Here is a 17,430-nt window from a genome sequence, read left to right as displayed (position 1 = left end):
ACAGTGCTGCAGTGAACATTGGGATGCATGTATCTTTTTGAATTATGGTTTCCTCTAGGTGTATGCAAGAGTGGTATTGCAGGATCATATGATAACTCTATTTTTAGTTTGTTAGGAACCTCCACACTGTTCTCCATAATGGTTGTACCAATTTATGTTCCCATCAACAGTGTAGGAAGCTTCCATTTCTCCACACCCTCCCCAGCATTTATTATTTGTAGATTTTTGGATGGTGGCCATTCTGACTGGTGTTAGGTGATGTCTCATTGTAGTTTTGATTTGCATTGCTCTATTAATTAGAGCATCTTTGATGCTCATCAAAGCATATTAATTAGAGCATCTTGATGCTGAGCATCTTTTCACATGCTTTTCTTGGCCATCTGTATGTAAGAATTTGTATTTTCTCACATAAAATGCTTGGGGCCAAAGACTAGAGGGTATTGACAAGGAATAAGTATAATAACTGGGAGGCTGGGACAAGAGTATAAAAAGTTAAAGCATCACTGGCCAGCATAAGAGGAACTCAGTAGTTGCTGCTACTATTATTTTTCTTATCATGGAATTAGTCCTAAGTCACAAAGAATATCAGTAGACAAGTTGTGACTAGTCCTCAGATTTCCTGATTTAATATGCTTAGACAACCTTAATGAGGATAATGTTTCTGGCTTAGGAAACCAGTGAGTATTTAATTCCTCATAAGCCATTTCCCTGTGGCTCCTTGCACACTGAGTCAGTGGCAATCATTGCTTCCAGGAAGGCATAATCCGCCTGGAAAAAATGACCTTTGCTAAGTTTGAAATCTCCTGGTGAACTTTCTTGAGTCCCTTGTCAGACATTTGTCTTGAAATTCAGGCCTTTTGAAAGGAAAAGAAGCCATCTAGATTTCGAAAGTGTTCTATTAACCAAGGGAAATTTTTAGTTATTTGAAAATAAAGCTAATACTCTATTTTTAAAAAGGAATCATCATGGAGAAAGAATGGAGGCTATGATCCAACAAAAGTCCCATTGTATGAAAAGTAGGAAGTGCTGGGGAAAGAGTTAAGGGGTGTGTGTGAGAGACAAGTGCATCAGAGATGAGACTGTTTCCTTTGCTCATAGTGCAATTGTGTGGGTTGAAAGTTTTGGAGAAACTTGGAAAGCTTCTCCAAGTTTGAAAGCCTTTGAGAAAACCCTGTATCAACAGAGGATGGCCACAGAAGCATAAAATTTGTGTCATGGTGTTTTAGGCAGAATAGTAGCTGGTGCATATGGCAGGAGAGATAGAGAGGTTCCTGGGAAACTCTGAAGATACATAAAGGGTGAAAGTGAGACATGAAAGTGAAGTCAACTCAGTCATGTCTGACTCTTTGTGACCCCATGGACTGTAGCCCACCAGGCTCCTCAATCCATAGGATTTTCTAGGCAAGAATACTGGAGTGGGTTGCCATTTGCTTCTCCAGGAGACCTTCCCAACCCAGGGATTGAACCCAGGTCTCCCGCATTGTAGGCAGACACTTTACCATCTGAGCCACCAGGGAAGTCCTAAATAAAGGGTAGTTTAGAAATAAACATTAATATACTTGCCAGGAAGTCACAGCAGAGGAGGTCTCAGTAGAGGTCTCTGTTCAAAGAACACAATAGTGGTAGCTGTGAGTAGGTAACTCCAAGCTGAGATCCAGATGGAGGATTTTGCCAAGTCTCAGAGGATTTGCAGCATCAGTGAAAATCAATGAAAGTAGCCTGATCAGCAGGAGGAGATGGCTGAGCTTCTTGAGAGCCATCATCCTGTATTGCCTATGCCAGGAGATCTGACAAAACCCACCCATTTTAGCAGTTATTACAGTAAACATATATGAGCCAATGCCCAGAGCTCAGTGAGGCAAGCTATGCGTCACCCATGCATTATTTGGATGCCAGGGAAGAAGCACAATGTGTAGACCAGAAGACAGCCCAACTGTGCTGTTGTTAAGATATAAAATGAACTTCTGTGTTCAGATTTCAACAGATGAGAGGGGAAGAGAAAGAGTAAGAGGAAAAGAACCTTGAAAAACTAAGCATTAATCTCCCAAGAGACTAGGTTTATCTTAAACTGTTTTACCATTAACTGGGCAAAGCTGAATGTTTCACTTCCCTCATTTTTCTATTTTGTATTTTGAAAAATCTCAAGCCAACAAAGGTTGAAAGACTTTTTCCAATGGGTATTCTTATTTCTTCACCAGCATTCATCAGTTTTTAATGTTTTGTCTTACTCAGTTGATCTGTCTGCCTACCTACCTACTTATCTATCATGTATTAATGTTTCTGCTGAAGCATTTGAAAGCGAGTTGCAGACATCATGGCATTTGCTTCTAAATATTAAGTTTAACCTTATGAAATTGCTAATAGTCATTTTTGTTTTCTCAACTTAATGCTTCAGTATGCATCGCCTAAGAATAAGGACATTCTCCTTTATAAAAATACTAATGACATTCTCCTATATAACAATACTCCTATTGAGAGAGTCAATTCCTAGGCAAGTTGATAAGAAGTCCGGGGCCCCAGAAGAGGACAAAGGGGTCTGGGGCTCTTGAGGAGGAGATAGGGGTCTGGAGTTCTCAAGGAGGAGGAAAGGACAAACGTTTTAATTCCAGAGCTGATGCTTGCACAACAAAAGGCTTGCTCAAGAATGAGTTGCTCAAGGTTTTCGTTAAACTCTGTACCAATGACTATATAACAATAATATTTCCTGCTCGAGGATGTGTTTCTCCTTCTTGCTAAACTTCTGACTAATCCTATCATCTTAATATGTATATTATGGGAGTGAGTCTGGTAAGACCTTTTACGATCGAGACATTCTTTTGATTTACTGTAATAACCAATTTAAAATGTATATAACTCCCTTGCTAAGACTAGTGAGGGGGGTACTCTCCGTCCCCCTTCTGATGTCTATGCCAGAAGCTTCCTCTGTCCCTTTTTCACTTTAATAAAACTCTGATACACAAAAACTCTTGAGTTATCAAGCCTGGTCCCTGGTCCCTTCAGAGAGCACAAATTTGACATCATCCACCATGAGCTATCACTATATAACAATACTATATAGGCCAGTCTCCTATATAACAATAACAGTATGCATCTCCTAAGGATAAGGACATTCTCCTATATACCAATACTACTAACATATGTAAGAAAATCACATTAATTGAATAATATCTAACGTACAGTCCATATTTAACTTTTTAATTGTCCAAAATGTCTGTTATATGTGGTTTACTTTCCCCACCCTGATCCAGGATCCAGTTGCATTTGATATTTATTCCTCTTTAGTCCCTCTGTTTTTTTCATGATGCTGACTTTTATATTAAAAAAAAAAATCCAGGACAGTGTCTTATAGAATTGCACATTTTGATTTTATCTGACTTGTTTCATCATGATTAGATTTAGGTTAAACATTTTTTATAAGTAAACTACATAGGTGATATGTATTTATTATTGATTCCCATCAGGAGGCACATGACACTTAGTTCAGCTATTGATGATGCTAAGTTTGATTATTGATTAAGGTGGTGACCACACCAACTCTCCATTAAAGATATAATCTTCCCTTTTCAGTCAACAACTACTATACACGATAATATATAAGAATATCATGTTCTCAACAACCTTTTATCCAAAGGCTTTAGCATCCATTGATGATCCTTAGATGTTATATGGGAAGTTTGCCAAATGATGATTTTCTAATTTTATCTTCTACACTTACTAGCTCAATTCTTCTTAAAAAAACAAAAACAAAAACAAAAACAAAAAAACCTAAAATTCTCTCTTTTGGATACCACTATGATTCATAGGGCTTCCCAGGTGACGCTAGTAGTAAAGAACCCACCTGCCATTGCAGGAGATGTTAGAGATGTGTTGGATCCCTGGGTCAGGAAGATCCCTAGAGGAAGGCATGGCAATCGACTCCAGGATTCTTACTTAGAGAATCCCATGGACAGAAGAGCCAGGTGGGCTACAGTCTATAGGGTTGCAAAGAGTCGGACATGACTGAAGAAACTTCACATGCCCCTGGATTCATAAATTTTATTTTATTCAATGTATTATAATCCATTATCATTATTTTGTATATATATCTTTTTAAACTCAAATCTTCATAATTTTGACCAGTAGACAACTACTTCAAGCTGGCTCATTTGTCCTTTTGTCCTGAGCTCATTGGTCTTTGAGGACTTCCTTGCTTTCTGGCACATCAAGATGTTCTTAGTTCACCTACTACTTTGTCTGCTACAGACCTGGAGTCATTTCTCCAAAGATCCCTCTCTGTGTCTTGTGGACAGTGGTATTTAGAAACCAAGATCTGACTGCCAGTTGTGTTCATTAGTATAGAGCAACACTGCTTTTAGGCCCAATAAGGGGCTCCAGAACACATCTGAGTGTTAATGTGAAACTTTAACTCTCGTCCAACCCAACAGCCATATAATTAACTTATTAGACTTATTCCAATTACCCATACAGGAGTCAAGGAATCAGAGTTTTATTATTAAAGGTAAATTAAGTCATGTCTTCCTCTTCTTAAAATCATCCCCATGTAGTAAACCTCAGGGCTTCCCTGATAGCTCAGCTGATGAAGAATTTTCCTGCAATGCAGGAGACCCTGGTTCGATTCCTGTGTAGGAAGATCCCCTGGAGAAGGGATGGGCTACCCACACCAGTATTCTTAGGCTTCCCTGGTGGCTCAGATGGTAAAGAATCAGGCTGCAATGCGGGAGACCTGGGTTTGATCTCTGGGTCGGGAAGATCCCCTGGAGGCGGGCATGGCAACCCACTCCAGTATTCTTGCCTGGAGAAACCCCATGGACAGAGGAGCCCGGCAGGCTGCGGTCCATAGGGTCACAAAGAATCGGACATGACTGAGAGACTAAGCACAGCACAGCACAGTAAACTTCAGCCACATTGATCTTCCTTTAGTTCATCCAATGCAATAGTGTCTGGCGGTGAGCAAGATGGTCCATTTTCAAAAACCTTACCCGTTAAAAATGCAAATTTTTGTATTTTTAAAGGGTAAGGTTTTTGAAAATGGGCCATCCCTGGTGGCTCAGAGGTTAAAGCATCTGCCTGCAACGTAGGAGACCTGGGTTTGATCCCTGGGTCAGGAAGATCCCCTGGAGAAGGAAATGGCAACCCACTCCAGGATTCTTGCCTGGAGAATCCCATGGACAGAGGAGCCTGGTAGGCTACAGTCCACGGGATCGCAACGAGTTGGACACGACTGAGCGACTTCACTTCACTTCACTTCATTCTTATTATGTATACATGTATTAATACAATAGTACACTCAATGTAAATACAACCAAATAAATATGGTTGGAGTTGGGCTAGCAATTTTCTTTTTAACTGATGGGATGCCTATCAATTTGGAATTTGGAAACCACTGTTCTAATCCTAAATTTCCTCCTGGAGTCTTTGGATGTGCTATTTTCATGAGGAATTTAAGGTTAATTCTATCTCCTCTATAAAAGTGTAAATACCATGCATGCACAGGTCATGTTGTTTTATTTCTCCATTGTATGCCCAATCACCTAGAACATGACTGGCATATAGTGTTACTCAATACATATACACATGTCAGACTGAATAAATAGAAAGAGAAAAGAATGGAAATTACAATTTGGTCCATTATCAAAAATATCTCTAAAATGTTTCTTTATTTTGTGCGCTATTTATTTTGCATGCAAATTGCTCACTCTTACATGGAGAGGTCAGTTGGTTGATTGGTAGACTGAGTAAAGGAACAAAATTATAAACAGAATTATAATGGAGGGGGGTTACGAGAACATTTTTAGGGTAAAATGATTACTTGGAAGCTAGCAGAGGTCAGATTGAATATTCTGTCCTTGAGCAGGTCAGCTGGAGTATTAAGGAAAACAACTTTATTTGTTTATATATCTATTCCATAAAACCTTGTGAGTTTAACTATAGATCATACATAGCAAACTATCTCTATATAATATCTGACTACCCTTCCACCTATACACTGCTTTACTCAGGCCAGGTCTGTGCTATTTCCCCCAGAGGAACTTCTGAATAATTTGAGCAGAGACCTAGTTTGAGGATTTCTTGGCCTTTCCAAATGCCTTCTCTTGTTTCCTGTGGGTTTCTGTGGAGTTGAACTCTCTTAAGCATATACATCATTGTGGGTACAATAAGGTTCCATGTTAATTAACTCCATTTTAGAAGGACATAGTCCTAGAGTTAGATGACAACTGGGAAATTGAACTTAGGAAAATTAAATTTTCTTTCTCATAGGTTCAGTTGCTAGTAGTGATGGCTGTATCATGGCTAGGCAGGTATCACTGCAGAAGAGTTTTGCTCTGAAAGTAGTAAAGTGTTAAGGAATCTTCTTGAGAGGGTTCCACCTCAGAAACCTAGAATTGACATTTAAGTCCCTAAATGCTGTCTCTGAATTTCATGTCTTTCTGTGCAATTCAGACATGCTTAAGTGAAATCACATTTCTTAAGGTCAGGGTCATCAATGGAAGAACTAGAATGAGGTAAGATTCTATAAACTCTCATTCCAGGACCCTCCAACTAAATTCAGGTGAAATGTTATTGTAATGAATATCTGTGTATCTATTATAATGATCAGAGAGAAAGGGAAGATGTATAACTTAAGGTCTCACGTATCCATAACGTTGTGTGAGATGGGGTAGGAAGCCAGCCTCCATTTCTCCACTCCTTCATAGGATGATTTTGAGTATATAAGTGCTATGGGAATTCTTTTAAGTGCACTAGTTGGACTATCTCTCTCTCTTCCTGCCATCTTTTCTCTTTTTACCTTTTTTACCTGTAGTCACATAATTGCAGTTTCCCTTAAAACCTCAGCTAAAGTGAGTATTATGCTTTTTTTTGTATGTAAAATTTAACAATACTAGTGGGGCAAGTTTGGATTCTTTTGATAGTCTTTGGTATTAAAATGATTAAAATCAGTGGGGCTTTGTTCCTCCCTTTCACTTTCCCTAAACTGCGTGCTAAGTTGCTTCAGTTGTGTCTGACTCTGTGCGACCCTATGGACTTAGCCCTCAAGTTCCTCTGTCCCTGGGATTATCCAGGCAAGAATAGTGAAGTGGGTAGCCATTCCCTTCTCCAGGGAATTCTTTTTAGTGCACTACACAGAGATCAACCTGCGTCTCCTGTATTAACAGGCAAATGCTTTACTACTGAGCCACCTGGGAAGTCAATTTATGGATAGATATTCAGTATAAAATATTTCAGCCAAAAATAATCTTCTGAGGGTTATATTTTCAACCTTTTTACTGCAGTGGCAGTAACATACAATTAATGACAATCATGCTTTTTGTCGTATGAATGATATTTTAACTTTGGTCTTAAGTATAATTTGTATGACATGTTCATTTTCCCTGTTGGGCTCACGTGATACTTCCACACTTGACCGTGTATTCCTTTCCACCATTCTGATTGTCTTTTACTCGATAGGTAGTCTTGACAGGGCTGGAATAATCTAAATAGAATTATTACACTACATATAACTAAAGTTACCACTGTAGTACTGTGAGTACCCTTTGAAGGGGTCCATTCAGAACCTTCCTATAAAGGGAAATAGATATTAGGTCAGTTTTGTCCTTGTTACCATCAATACTTCATTATCATCATCAAATAAAATGTAGAGATTTCCTCATGCCCAGCAGAATTACATATGACTTAACATTTTTGATTTACTGTGGCCATTCTCATTGATGGCTCTAAGAACAGCCAGAAATTTAAAAACGCCAATCTCTGCAATCTATCTTTAGAAATCATGATTAAATGGACCTAAAGCCTTGATAACCTCTAATTCTAAGAGTATAGAGACACCAACAGAATTAGATTAGTTCCAAGGATTTGGTTCAGTACTTACTCTTTGGTGATAAAACTCAATTGAGGGCTTCCCTAGTGGCTCAGTAGTAAAGAATCCACTTACCAGTGCAGGAGACCCAGGCTGGATCCCAGGTTGGGGAAGATCCCACATGCCACAGAGCATCTAAGCCCATGCACCGCAACTATTGAGCCTGTGCCCTAGAGCCTGGGAGCTGCAACTGCTGAAGCCCACACGCACTAGAGCCCATCCTTGGCAACAAGAGAAGCCCATGTATAGCAACTAGAGAGTAGCCCACACTGGTCACAAATAGAGAAAAGCACACACAGCAATGAAGACCCAGTACAGCCAAGAAAAAAAAAAAAACTTGATGGGATGTGAAAATGGATACAGATATACACAGCCCATAAGCTGTATATTACTGACAGTTGTGTTCTGTTTAGCCTGCCTTGTTTTGCTTTGTTTCATGTTAACCAACATGAAAAGAATATTTTATCTGGGAATCCAGATTCCTGAATCCTCTTCAAAAATGAGAATCCTCATATCCAAGGTTTCCATCCCCACAAGCCAACTTGCAGCTGTGTAGTGGTACACGTGCTCTCAACTTCCTGAAGTCGTTACCTCTCACTTAAGTGTAGCCTACATATGTATGGGGCTTCCCTGGTGGCTTAGATGGCAAAGAACCTGCCTGAAGTGCAGACTTGGGTTTGACCCCTGGGTCAGGAAGATCCCCTAGAGAAGGAAATGGTAACACATTCTAGTATTCCTGCCTGGAGAATTTCATGGACAGAGGACTAGTGGGCTATAGTCCATGGGGTCTTCAAAGAATCTGGCCTCTGGTGACTAACATTTTTTTACATATGTATACTGCTTGTGTCATGTACTTTGCTTTACTGATCCCTCAGTTCAGTTCAGTCACTCAGTTATGTCTGACTCTTTGTGACTCCATGGGCTGCAGCAACCAGCCCTCCCTGTCCATCACCAACTCCCTGAGTTTACTCAAACTCATGTCCATTGAGTAGGTGATGCCATCCAACCATCTCATCCTTTATTGTACCCTTCTTCTCCTGCCTTCAATCTTTCCCAGCTCAGGGTCTTTCAAATGAGTTAGTTCTTCATATCAGGTGGCCAATGTATTGGAGATTCAGCTTCAGCATCAGTCCTTCCAATGAATATTCAGGGTTGATTTCCTTTAGGATGGACTGGTTGGATCTCCTTGCAGTCCAAGGGACCCTCAAGAGTCTTCTCCAACACCACAGTTCAAAAGCATCAATTCTTCGGCACTCAGCTTTCTTTATAGCCCAACTCTCACATCCGTACCTGACTACTGGAAAAACCATAGCTTTGACTAGACAGACCTTTGTTGGCAAAGTAATGTCTCTGCTTTTTAATATGTTGTGGACCTTTGTTGGCAAAGTAATGTCTCTGCTTTTTAATATGTTGTCTAGGTTGGTCATAACTTTTCTTCCAAGGAGCAAGCGTCTATTAATTTCATGGCTGCAGTCACCATCTGCAGTGATTTTGGAGCCCCCCAAAATAAAGTCTGACACTGTTTTCACTGTTTCCCCATCTATTTGCCATGAAGTGACGGGATCAGATGCCATGATCTTCGTTTTCTGAATGTTAAGCTTTAAGCCAACTTTTTCACTCTCCTCGTTTGCTTTCATCAAGAGGCTTTTTAGTTCCTCTTCACTTTTTGCCATGAGGGTGGTGTCATCTGCATATCTGAGGTGACTGATATTTCTCCCGGCAATCTTGATTCCAGCTTGTGCTTCATCCAGCCCAGCATTTCTCATAATATACTCTGCATATGAATTAAATAAGCAGGGTGACAGTATACAGCCTTGATGTACTCCTTTCCCTATTTGGAACGAATTTGTTGTTCCATGTCCAGTTCTAACGGTTGCTTCTTGACCTGCATACAGATTTCTCAAGAGGCAGGTCAGGTGGTCTGGTATTCCCATCTCTTTCAAAATTTTCCAGAGTTGTTGTGGTACACTGCCGGGAGCCAGCATGGGAGATCCCACCCATGACAAGGTCATGCAGGACTCGAGGGAATCCCTGGGCCATCTGACCCATGACAAGGTCATGTGGAAGAGTCCTGATGAGCAAAGCCTCAGGACTCGACAGACCCCCTGGACCTGCTTGAGCATCTACCCCCGAACCAGAATCTGTCTGTCTTATTATTTTATGTCTTTCACCAGCTCTTCTGACATTAGCAAGGGGAAGCCCCTGACCAAAAGAGTTAACTTAGGGCTCTAGTTGATAAGTATCCTGGGCATGAAAGGAGTGTTTCAAACCCTCTGTTAGCATTCTACCTTACTTGGCAAGTTTAGCCAGACTCCTGTAACATTGTTGAGCCTATGCTTACTGCCAAGTTCTCACATCCCTTATCCATTGTGTTCCTAGGAGTGCATAAGGTCAGAATGTGAAAGAAACAAGTAATGGCCTTAGCATTAGCAACATTAGACTTTGAGTTAATAAGTTCTTTCCTTGCTGTAAGCCGCTGAATCTTTGCTCCATAAAAATGTAACTCTGTACTTTAAGAGTGATGCAGGCTAAGAATTTAAGAAGAAACACTTCAAGGGAAAATCATTGTTCTGGTGTTCTGGCTGACCAACCTTTATCAAAAAGAGATCATGGAATATTAACAGGCCTCCGGAATAGAAGATGATGTACAGAAAATAAGACTTCTGCAGGAGGGAACCTGATATCGATAAAAGTTATTACTGATGGAATGTTGAGTTGACTCTGCATTTTTCACCTTGCTGTATGTATAACTCAGGGTATAAAAGCCCCGAGAAGAATAAAGTAAATGGGCCTCGCTTGAAGAAGCTTGGTCACCCCTTGTCTCTTTCTTTATCTCTTTATCTGATTATCTTCATTTGCCAATGTCATCCATCCTGAGGATATCCCTGGACTCTGCTGAGGCTGGACCTTGGCAGTCCACACAGTCAAAGGCTTTGGAATAGTCAATAAAGCTGGAGTATGTTTTTCTGGAACTCTCTTGCTTTTTTGATCCCTACAAATATTCTATTTACAATCCTTAAACAAAAGCATGCACTGTGAGCTACCCAGGGCCTGAGTAGCTGTGACTGTAATGTCTCTGGGTCTGTTCACTCATCTGTTTGGTTGGGCTCAACACACCTCTTTTCATAGTCTTCTGTAATAGTTGTGACCTACAATTAAGAAAATGCATGCAAAAATACTTAGAAGTTCTACAAGTTAATCATGAAAGTGAAACTGTGAGTCTCTCAGTCGTGTCCAACTCTGTGACCCAATGGACTGTAGCCTGCCCATCTATGGAATTTTGGGGGCAAGAATAGTGAAGTGTGTTGCCATTCCCTTCTCCAGAGGATCTTCCTGAATCAGGAATTGAACCTAGGTCTCCTACATTGCAGGCAAATTCCTTGCTATCTGAGCCACCAGGGAAGCCATGTACACAAAATAGACAGTTTGTCAACTAAAATCTTGAGTTCCCTCTGCTAATAGTAATGGCATCATGGAAGCAATAAATAGAAGGAAACAACTCCTGGTCTGAAACAGAGCTATTCTATTTCATAGGCAGCTCACGGAATGCTACTGCTACTGCTACGTCATGGAATGCTACTGCTACTGCTACGTCACTTCAGTCGTGTCTGACTCTATGTGGCCCCATAGACGGCAGCCCACCAGGCTCCCTCGTCCCTGGGATTCTCCAGGCAAGAACACTGGAGTGGGTTACCATTTCCTTCTCCAATGTATGAAAGTGAAAAGTGAAAGTGAAGTCGCTCAGTCGTGTCCGACCCTTAGCGACCCCATGGACTGCAGCCCACCAGGCTCCTCCATCCATGGGATTTTCCAGGCAAGAGTACTGGATTGGGGTGCCATGAGGCTGATGTTAAGTTAGAAGAGCTTCACAGAAGTCCTGAAAGCTGTGAACAAATAATTGTACCTCCAGGAACCTCATGTCCTCATGTATAAAACATGGAAGACAGGGCCTGCCCTCTGAATTCCCAAGTTTGTGGTCAGCATCAAATGAAATAAAGTATGTGAAAGTAATGAATGAACTGTCAGACATTGTCTTAATATAGGCAATAATTAGTATTTAGTGATAAAGTATGAACACATAAAGAATGTTTCCACGTCTAATATTTACACATTTTAAGAGTCTGAAAAGTAGTTTAGAATTAAATCAAAGACGGCCTTTTGGAAGAGAAAGTTTTGATTAAGTCTCATTTCTAGCTATACAACAGAGAATGGGCCTATGTTGCTAATTAAAATAAGCTTGCTATTTTGTTTTTTAATAGCATTCAACATCTTTGTTGTGAGAAGAATTGGGTATTTCATATTTTCTTCAAACTACTTACCTCAATATAAAACATTGTATAAAGTTAAATTTAGAAAGAGTGCAAAAAAATCTGACTATTTTGTGACTAAGAAATCTCAGGACATTTATTAGAACTGGAAGGAATCTTTGAGATGATATTTTATAAATCAGGAAGCAGCACAGCAGGATTAAATGACTTGTGCAAATTCTCAAAGCTATGATGTTGCAGGGTTAGAATTCAAGACCAGAGACTTGGACTCCAGTGTTTTTTTTTTTTTTTCCTTCTTCAAACTTCTTATTTTATATTGAGATAGAGCCAATTGTCAATGTTTTGATATTTTCAGGTGAACAGTGGAGGAAACCAGCCATCCATATACATGTATCCATTCTCTCCCAACCCCTCTTCCATCCAGGCTGCCTCATGACAATGAGCAGAGTTCCATGTGCTATACAGTAGGTTCTTGTTGGTTATCCATTTAAAATATAGCAGTGTGTATATTGGACTCCAGTGTTCATACAGGGGCAACACATCAATGCCGGGGCAACTTCTGACTAGTGGTCCTGAAGTGAATCACTGGATGTTTAGATAATCAGATTAGGTTGGGGATACAGGCAAGAGGGAACTGCTGATAAGATCTCTGTGAATTAGAATGTGGGTTTTGAGGAAATCCCAGTTCCTGCAAAGAAAGAAAGGAATTGGCATCTTCCCGCATGCATATGGCAATCTCCCTACTCTACTCCTTCCATCATTCCTTTAAAGCTAGGCTACCAATCCTAAAGGAAATCAACCCCGAATGTTCATTGGGAGGGCTGATGCTGAAGCTCCGATACTTTGGCCACCTTCAACACTTTGGACAACTCATTGGAAAAGACCCTGATGCTGGGCAGGATTGAAGGCAAAATGAAAAGAGGGAGGCAAAGGATGAGATAGTTAGATAGCATCAGCGACTCAATGGACATAAGTTTGAGCAAACTCTGGAAGATAGTGAAGGACAGGGAAGCCTGGTGTACTGCAGGCCAAGGGGTCGCAAAGGATCAGACACGATTGAGCGATTGAACAACAATAATTTGGTTACCTTTACATTCTCAGATCAGTCAGACTTTTGCATGACCTTGCTGCCCGGCCACACCGGTGAGACTCCCTTTCTGATCAGCACGCTAGAGGAGGACAGCTCCTTCCGGGTAATGAAAACTTCAAATGACAATCAGAGCGAGGAAGAACTCGACCATTGGAACAGTTTCTCCTGGAGGTCAAGAAATCACTCCTCCACCTCCTAATTTCTCCAGTTTCCGAGAGCGTGCTTTCTTTCCTCTTTTTCCGCAGCCCTAAGGGACCTGTCCTGAGTTTTCACTATAACAAGTTTAGGGCCTGAAGTAGGTCATTCTTCCAGTCGTCTGTCCCTGGGCGGCCTCTGGAACTTAATTTCTCTCCTCTCTACCACTCACTATCCAGTGGCTCTCTTCCCTTCTCGGTTCCGCAGGGGCAGAGGCATCCGCGCGTCCCGGGGCTCATCGCCCGCTTGGAATTCGGGCTCGGTGCCCGAGACCAGCTTTTTGCGGAGGGGCCCGGTCGCAAGTGCAGGTGCCAATACCCCTGCAGTTGGCCGGAGTTCTTGGCGTACGGACTGGTGCCTTTCGCGGGCCTTCCCCGCCGCCGACGTCGCGCCCTGCCACCTGGGGTGGGGCTGTTAGCTTCCGAGGCGCCGAGGCAGGCAGGATGCGAGCTCTATCAGAGTTGGACCGTCTGGCTTTCTCCTCCCGAGTCGCAGATGGCCGCGGGACCCCCACTTCCTCCAGCAGTCCCCTGCCGCCGCCACCATCGCCTTCCCCAGCACAGGCGGCTGGAAGACAGCGCCGTCACTGGTTGGATTGGAGTCGGCGGCTCAGACGGGACACCCTGGGGTGGGGGAGTAGGGGAGGGAGGGTGTGCGAAAGGGGGAGGTCAGTGCTGGGCGGGCACTCGGGGGACCCGGCGCTGCCCCCTCCAGCAGCAGCAGCAGCACAGCAGCATCCACGGCCGCCGCCGCAGTCTGAGCGGCCGCAGCAGAGCGAGCGCGAGCTTCACCAGCTCCGCGTGGCGGAGAGCAGAGGGGCGGCGGCGCCCGCCCCAGCCGAGCCGAGCAGAGCCGAGCGCGCAGCCGGGCCGCCGCCGCCGCCGCCTCGCAGATGCCATCACAGCAACAAAGAGCTCGCTGAGCTGAGAGCCGCGGCGAGAGCTCGCCTGGAAGCCCTCCACGGTGCCCGCTCCAGGAGCTGGGTGACAGCAGGAGGAAACGCTCCGGGGGTCTGGGGGAGGGGAGGGGACAGGAGATGGCCAAGAAGAGAAAGCCCCCCAGCATCAAGGGTGAGTTCACGCTCCATTCTCACCTCGCTCCATCCCACCTCCCATCCGCCGACCGCCCCTGTGGCTAGCCTGTTTACATCCGGGCTTGGCCAAGTGGAAGGCTGCCTGCTGGGGAAGAGTTTTCCTTCTCTGGGAGGCAGGGAGAACTGCTGCACCTTCCTTTACCTCCAAGGAGACTCCGATAGGAGTTTGTCCCCTTTTTGTAACCCGGGGAAACCTGGAGACTCTTGTTCTCACCCCACTCCTTTCCCACTCCAAGAGCTTGGGTATCTGTTGCGCCTTACCCCCTCAGGGCAGTGGGGAGAGAAGCGGCTTGGCTCCTCTAGTCTTAACCTTTTCGGAATCAGGCTGTGTGTGTGCGTGTGTGTGTGTGTGTGTGTGTGTGTGTGAGAGAGAGAGAGAGAAAGAGAGAGAGAGAGAGAGAGACAGACAGACAGACAGACAGACAGACAGACACAGAGTGAGTTTTTCGAGGTGTCTCTCTACTACTCTCTCCTCCCAACCTGCCTTCTCCCTCCATCCCTTCATCCCAGGGTGACAAGTTCTGCATCCATTTTCCCACCCTCCAGCCTCAAGAGGAGATAGGAGCTGTCTGGCTCTCTTTTCCCCCCATGGTCAAGGGGATTTGCTGCGGGTAGGGTCCCTGCAGGCTTTTCCCGTCTTCCCGACCTGCTGAGGCGGGCAGTGAATCCCCTTGTTGAGGCGGGCCCCTGTTGCTCGTTTGGAACCAGGGCTTCTAAAGTTGGAAAGTTCAGAGGGGGAGAAGCTCTGGCAGGGAGGATAAGGATGAGCTTGTTGCCGGGTGACTTCAGGCATCGCGGAGTGGTCGAGAGCTGAACTCTGGAGGGAGCCTCGTAGGCGGCGTCCAGCAGGAGCTGTGCATCCAGGACTCGCCCAGCGCCGCGCTGCGCGCCGGGAGCGGGTGCACTCGCCGCCCGCGACCGCAGCGCGGACTAGCAGAGGTGGCCGCTGGCCGGCGGACTAGCGCTTCGACTCTCGCGCTGGGGAGCTAGCGGTGGCGGAGAGGTGGTCTTGCAGCACTGCAGGGAGGTGGAAACCAGCTGGGCACCATGCGCGGTGAGGAAGCCTGTGCCGGGGAACTGCACCGGAGCTTGGTGGGAAGGAGGAAGCAGTGGCGTTTGAAGTTGGATTTCAACCCAATGGGCCTAATAGCCCTGGAGGCGGACATTTATCGCACTTTGGGGTTTAATAAAACGGGACCACACTGAGATGCGAAGGGATGTACTCTTGAAAATACAGGTTTGGTTTGCAGCAGCGCGCCAGGCTTTGGCTTGCTGCTTCCTTTTTTTCCCCCAAGTCTTGCTTGTGGGAGCTTAGCTCTACTCTAGAGGTCACTAGGGGGACACAACTTTATCTTGGTGCTTCAGCTTGACTTTTAATTGCCGCTGAGTACTCAAATCACTTATTGGAAAGGGTTTCAAACCATGCTTCTTAATCTTTTAGAAGATGTTGTTACGAAATACCCAGGATTTTCTCTTTTCTGCTCTAAACTATAATAGATATATAATTTTAGTGCAATGCGTTTCCTTAAAAATAATACAGCTCCTGTAAAATAGAAAAGGCCTTAATCTTCATTTTTTTCTCTCCCAGTGACTTAGTACATGTTTACAGTGGTAGACGACTAAAGAAAGAATGAGAGAATATATTCATATATTCATCTACGAACAATTTTCTTATGACAATCTCAAAGAATGAGTATAAACCCAGAATGACAGGGTGCATTAGCTGCACTTTTGGTTCACTCCTTTTTATGAAACCATATCGCACCATGAATGAAACAGAAGGATTGGTTTTCAGCACTGCTGAACGGCTATCCATTGGCAGAAATACATTTCATACCCACCCCAAAACTGGCAGATTGTAAATGAGCCATGAAGAGTGGAAAAATTTTTCCAGTTTTACAATACATGCTAGGTGGAGACAATCTTACCCTGAAATTAATCTTGGTAGACATGCAAAAAGATACAATTGAGGCCAAATTAATAAGTGAACTAGTATAACAGTTTGATGAAACATATCTCATTACTACCCACCCCAAACACAAAGAAGTTTTTGATTTGTAAGCCAAGATAGGATTGTATTTTCTTAAATTTAACTGGATAGTGAACTAATTGAAGAGCAGCAATTAATAGAGTTTTGTCATTTAAATGTTGAGTTTTTTTTTTTTTTGGAGGAATTAATAACTAGGCTTTCCTAGGAAATATCTCAAGAAAGTTTATTGTAGTTCTTTAAAAATAAGATTTTCTCATGCTACATGTTTTCTTTAAAAGTTATGTTATTGAACTCTTACTGATTTGTGTGTTTTTTTCTCTCTCTACTAATGCCGAGTTTCTTTTTCTTTAAACCAGATTGCCATTTCTTTCTTAAAAGGAAAGAAACCTTTGAGAAAATCCTTGGAGTTTCCCTTTAGCAAAGCACAGTTAATTGTGATAGTTCAAAGGCAAGCCCAGGAAGTTGGAATCCATTTATTTGCCTCAATGTTGCCTTTTAAGAGGAGCACTTTACAAAAGCATCTGACTGCTGGCTTGCTGAACTGCTCCCAGACATCTGCTTCTAAGCTACAACCAACTTAAACTGGGACTGCCTGGTAGAAAACCAAACTGCTAAATGCGAGGGCATTTTTGTTTGCCAGTTTAGTTTTTTTTGGCAGGCTGGGGCAAACTTTGTGAATAATAAACTATACATTTAGCAGCATCCTGCCTGTGTTGGTTATCCTCTATCCAGAGCTGTTTCTCTGCTTAGATGATTTGTTAGAGCATGTGACAGGCAAGTTGCTCATTGGCTCCTGTGGTCCTTGCAACAGACACTACACATCTAGAAAGCTAGAAATTGGCCAAAGGGAAACAGTCTTTTAATACTGACAGAAGATACTAGCTTTCATTTGTGGCACTCATTTAAAGACATTTATAAAATGACTTTTATAAAAGAATA

General features: G+C 43.1%; 1 protein-coding gene across 1 annotated transcript in view; it reads left to right on the top strand.

Moving 5' to 3' along the window:
- The first annotated feature begins 14,092 nt into the window (after positions 1-14,092).
- The window catches only part of SLC44A5 (solute carrier family 44 member 5), a 450,883-nt gene continuing 447,545 nt past the window's right edge, over positions 14,093-17,430 (top strand). The window contains exon 1 of the mRNA XM_069594802.1: positions 14,093-14,478. Coding sequence (XP_069450903.1) covers positions 14,445-14,478 — 34 coding nt within the window. The 5' untranslated portion in view covers positions 14,093-14,444. The remainder of the gene's footprint in view (positions 14,479-17,430) is intronic.

Source organism: Ovis canadensis, chromosome 1 (assembly GCF_042477335.2).
Source record: "Ovis canadensis isolate MfBH-ARS-UI-01 breed Bighorn chromosome 1, ARS-UI_OviCan_v2, whole genome shotgun sequence".
Taxonomy (NCBI): domain Eukaryota; kingdom Metazoa; phylum Chordata; class Mammalia; order Artiodactyla; family Bovidae; genus Ovis; species Ovis canadensis.
This window is presented reverse-complemented; position numbering and strand designations above follow the sequence as displayed.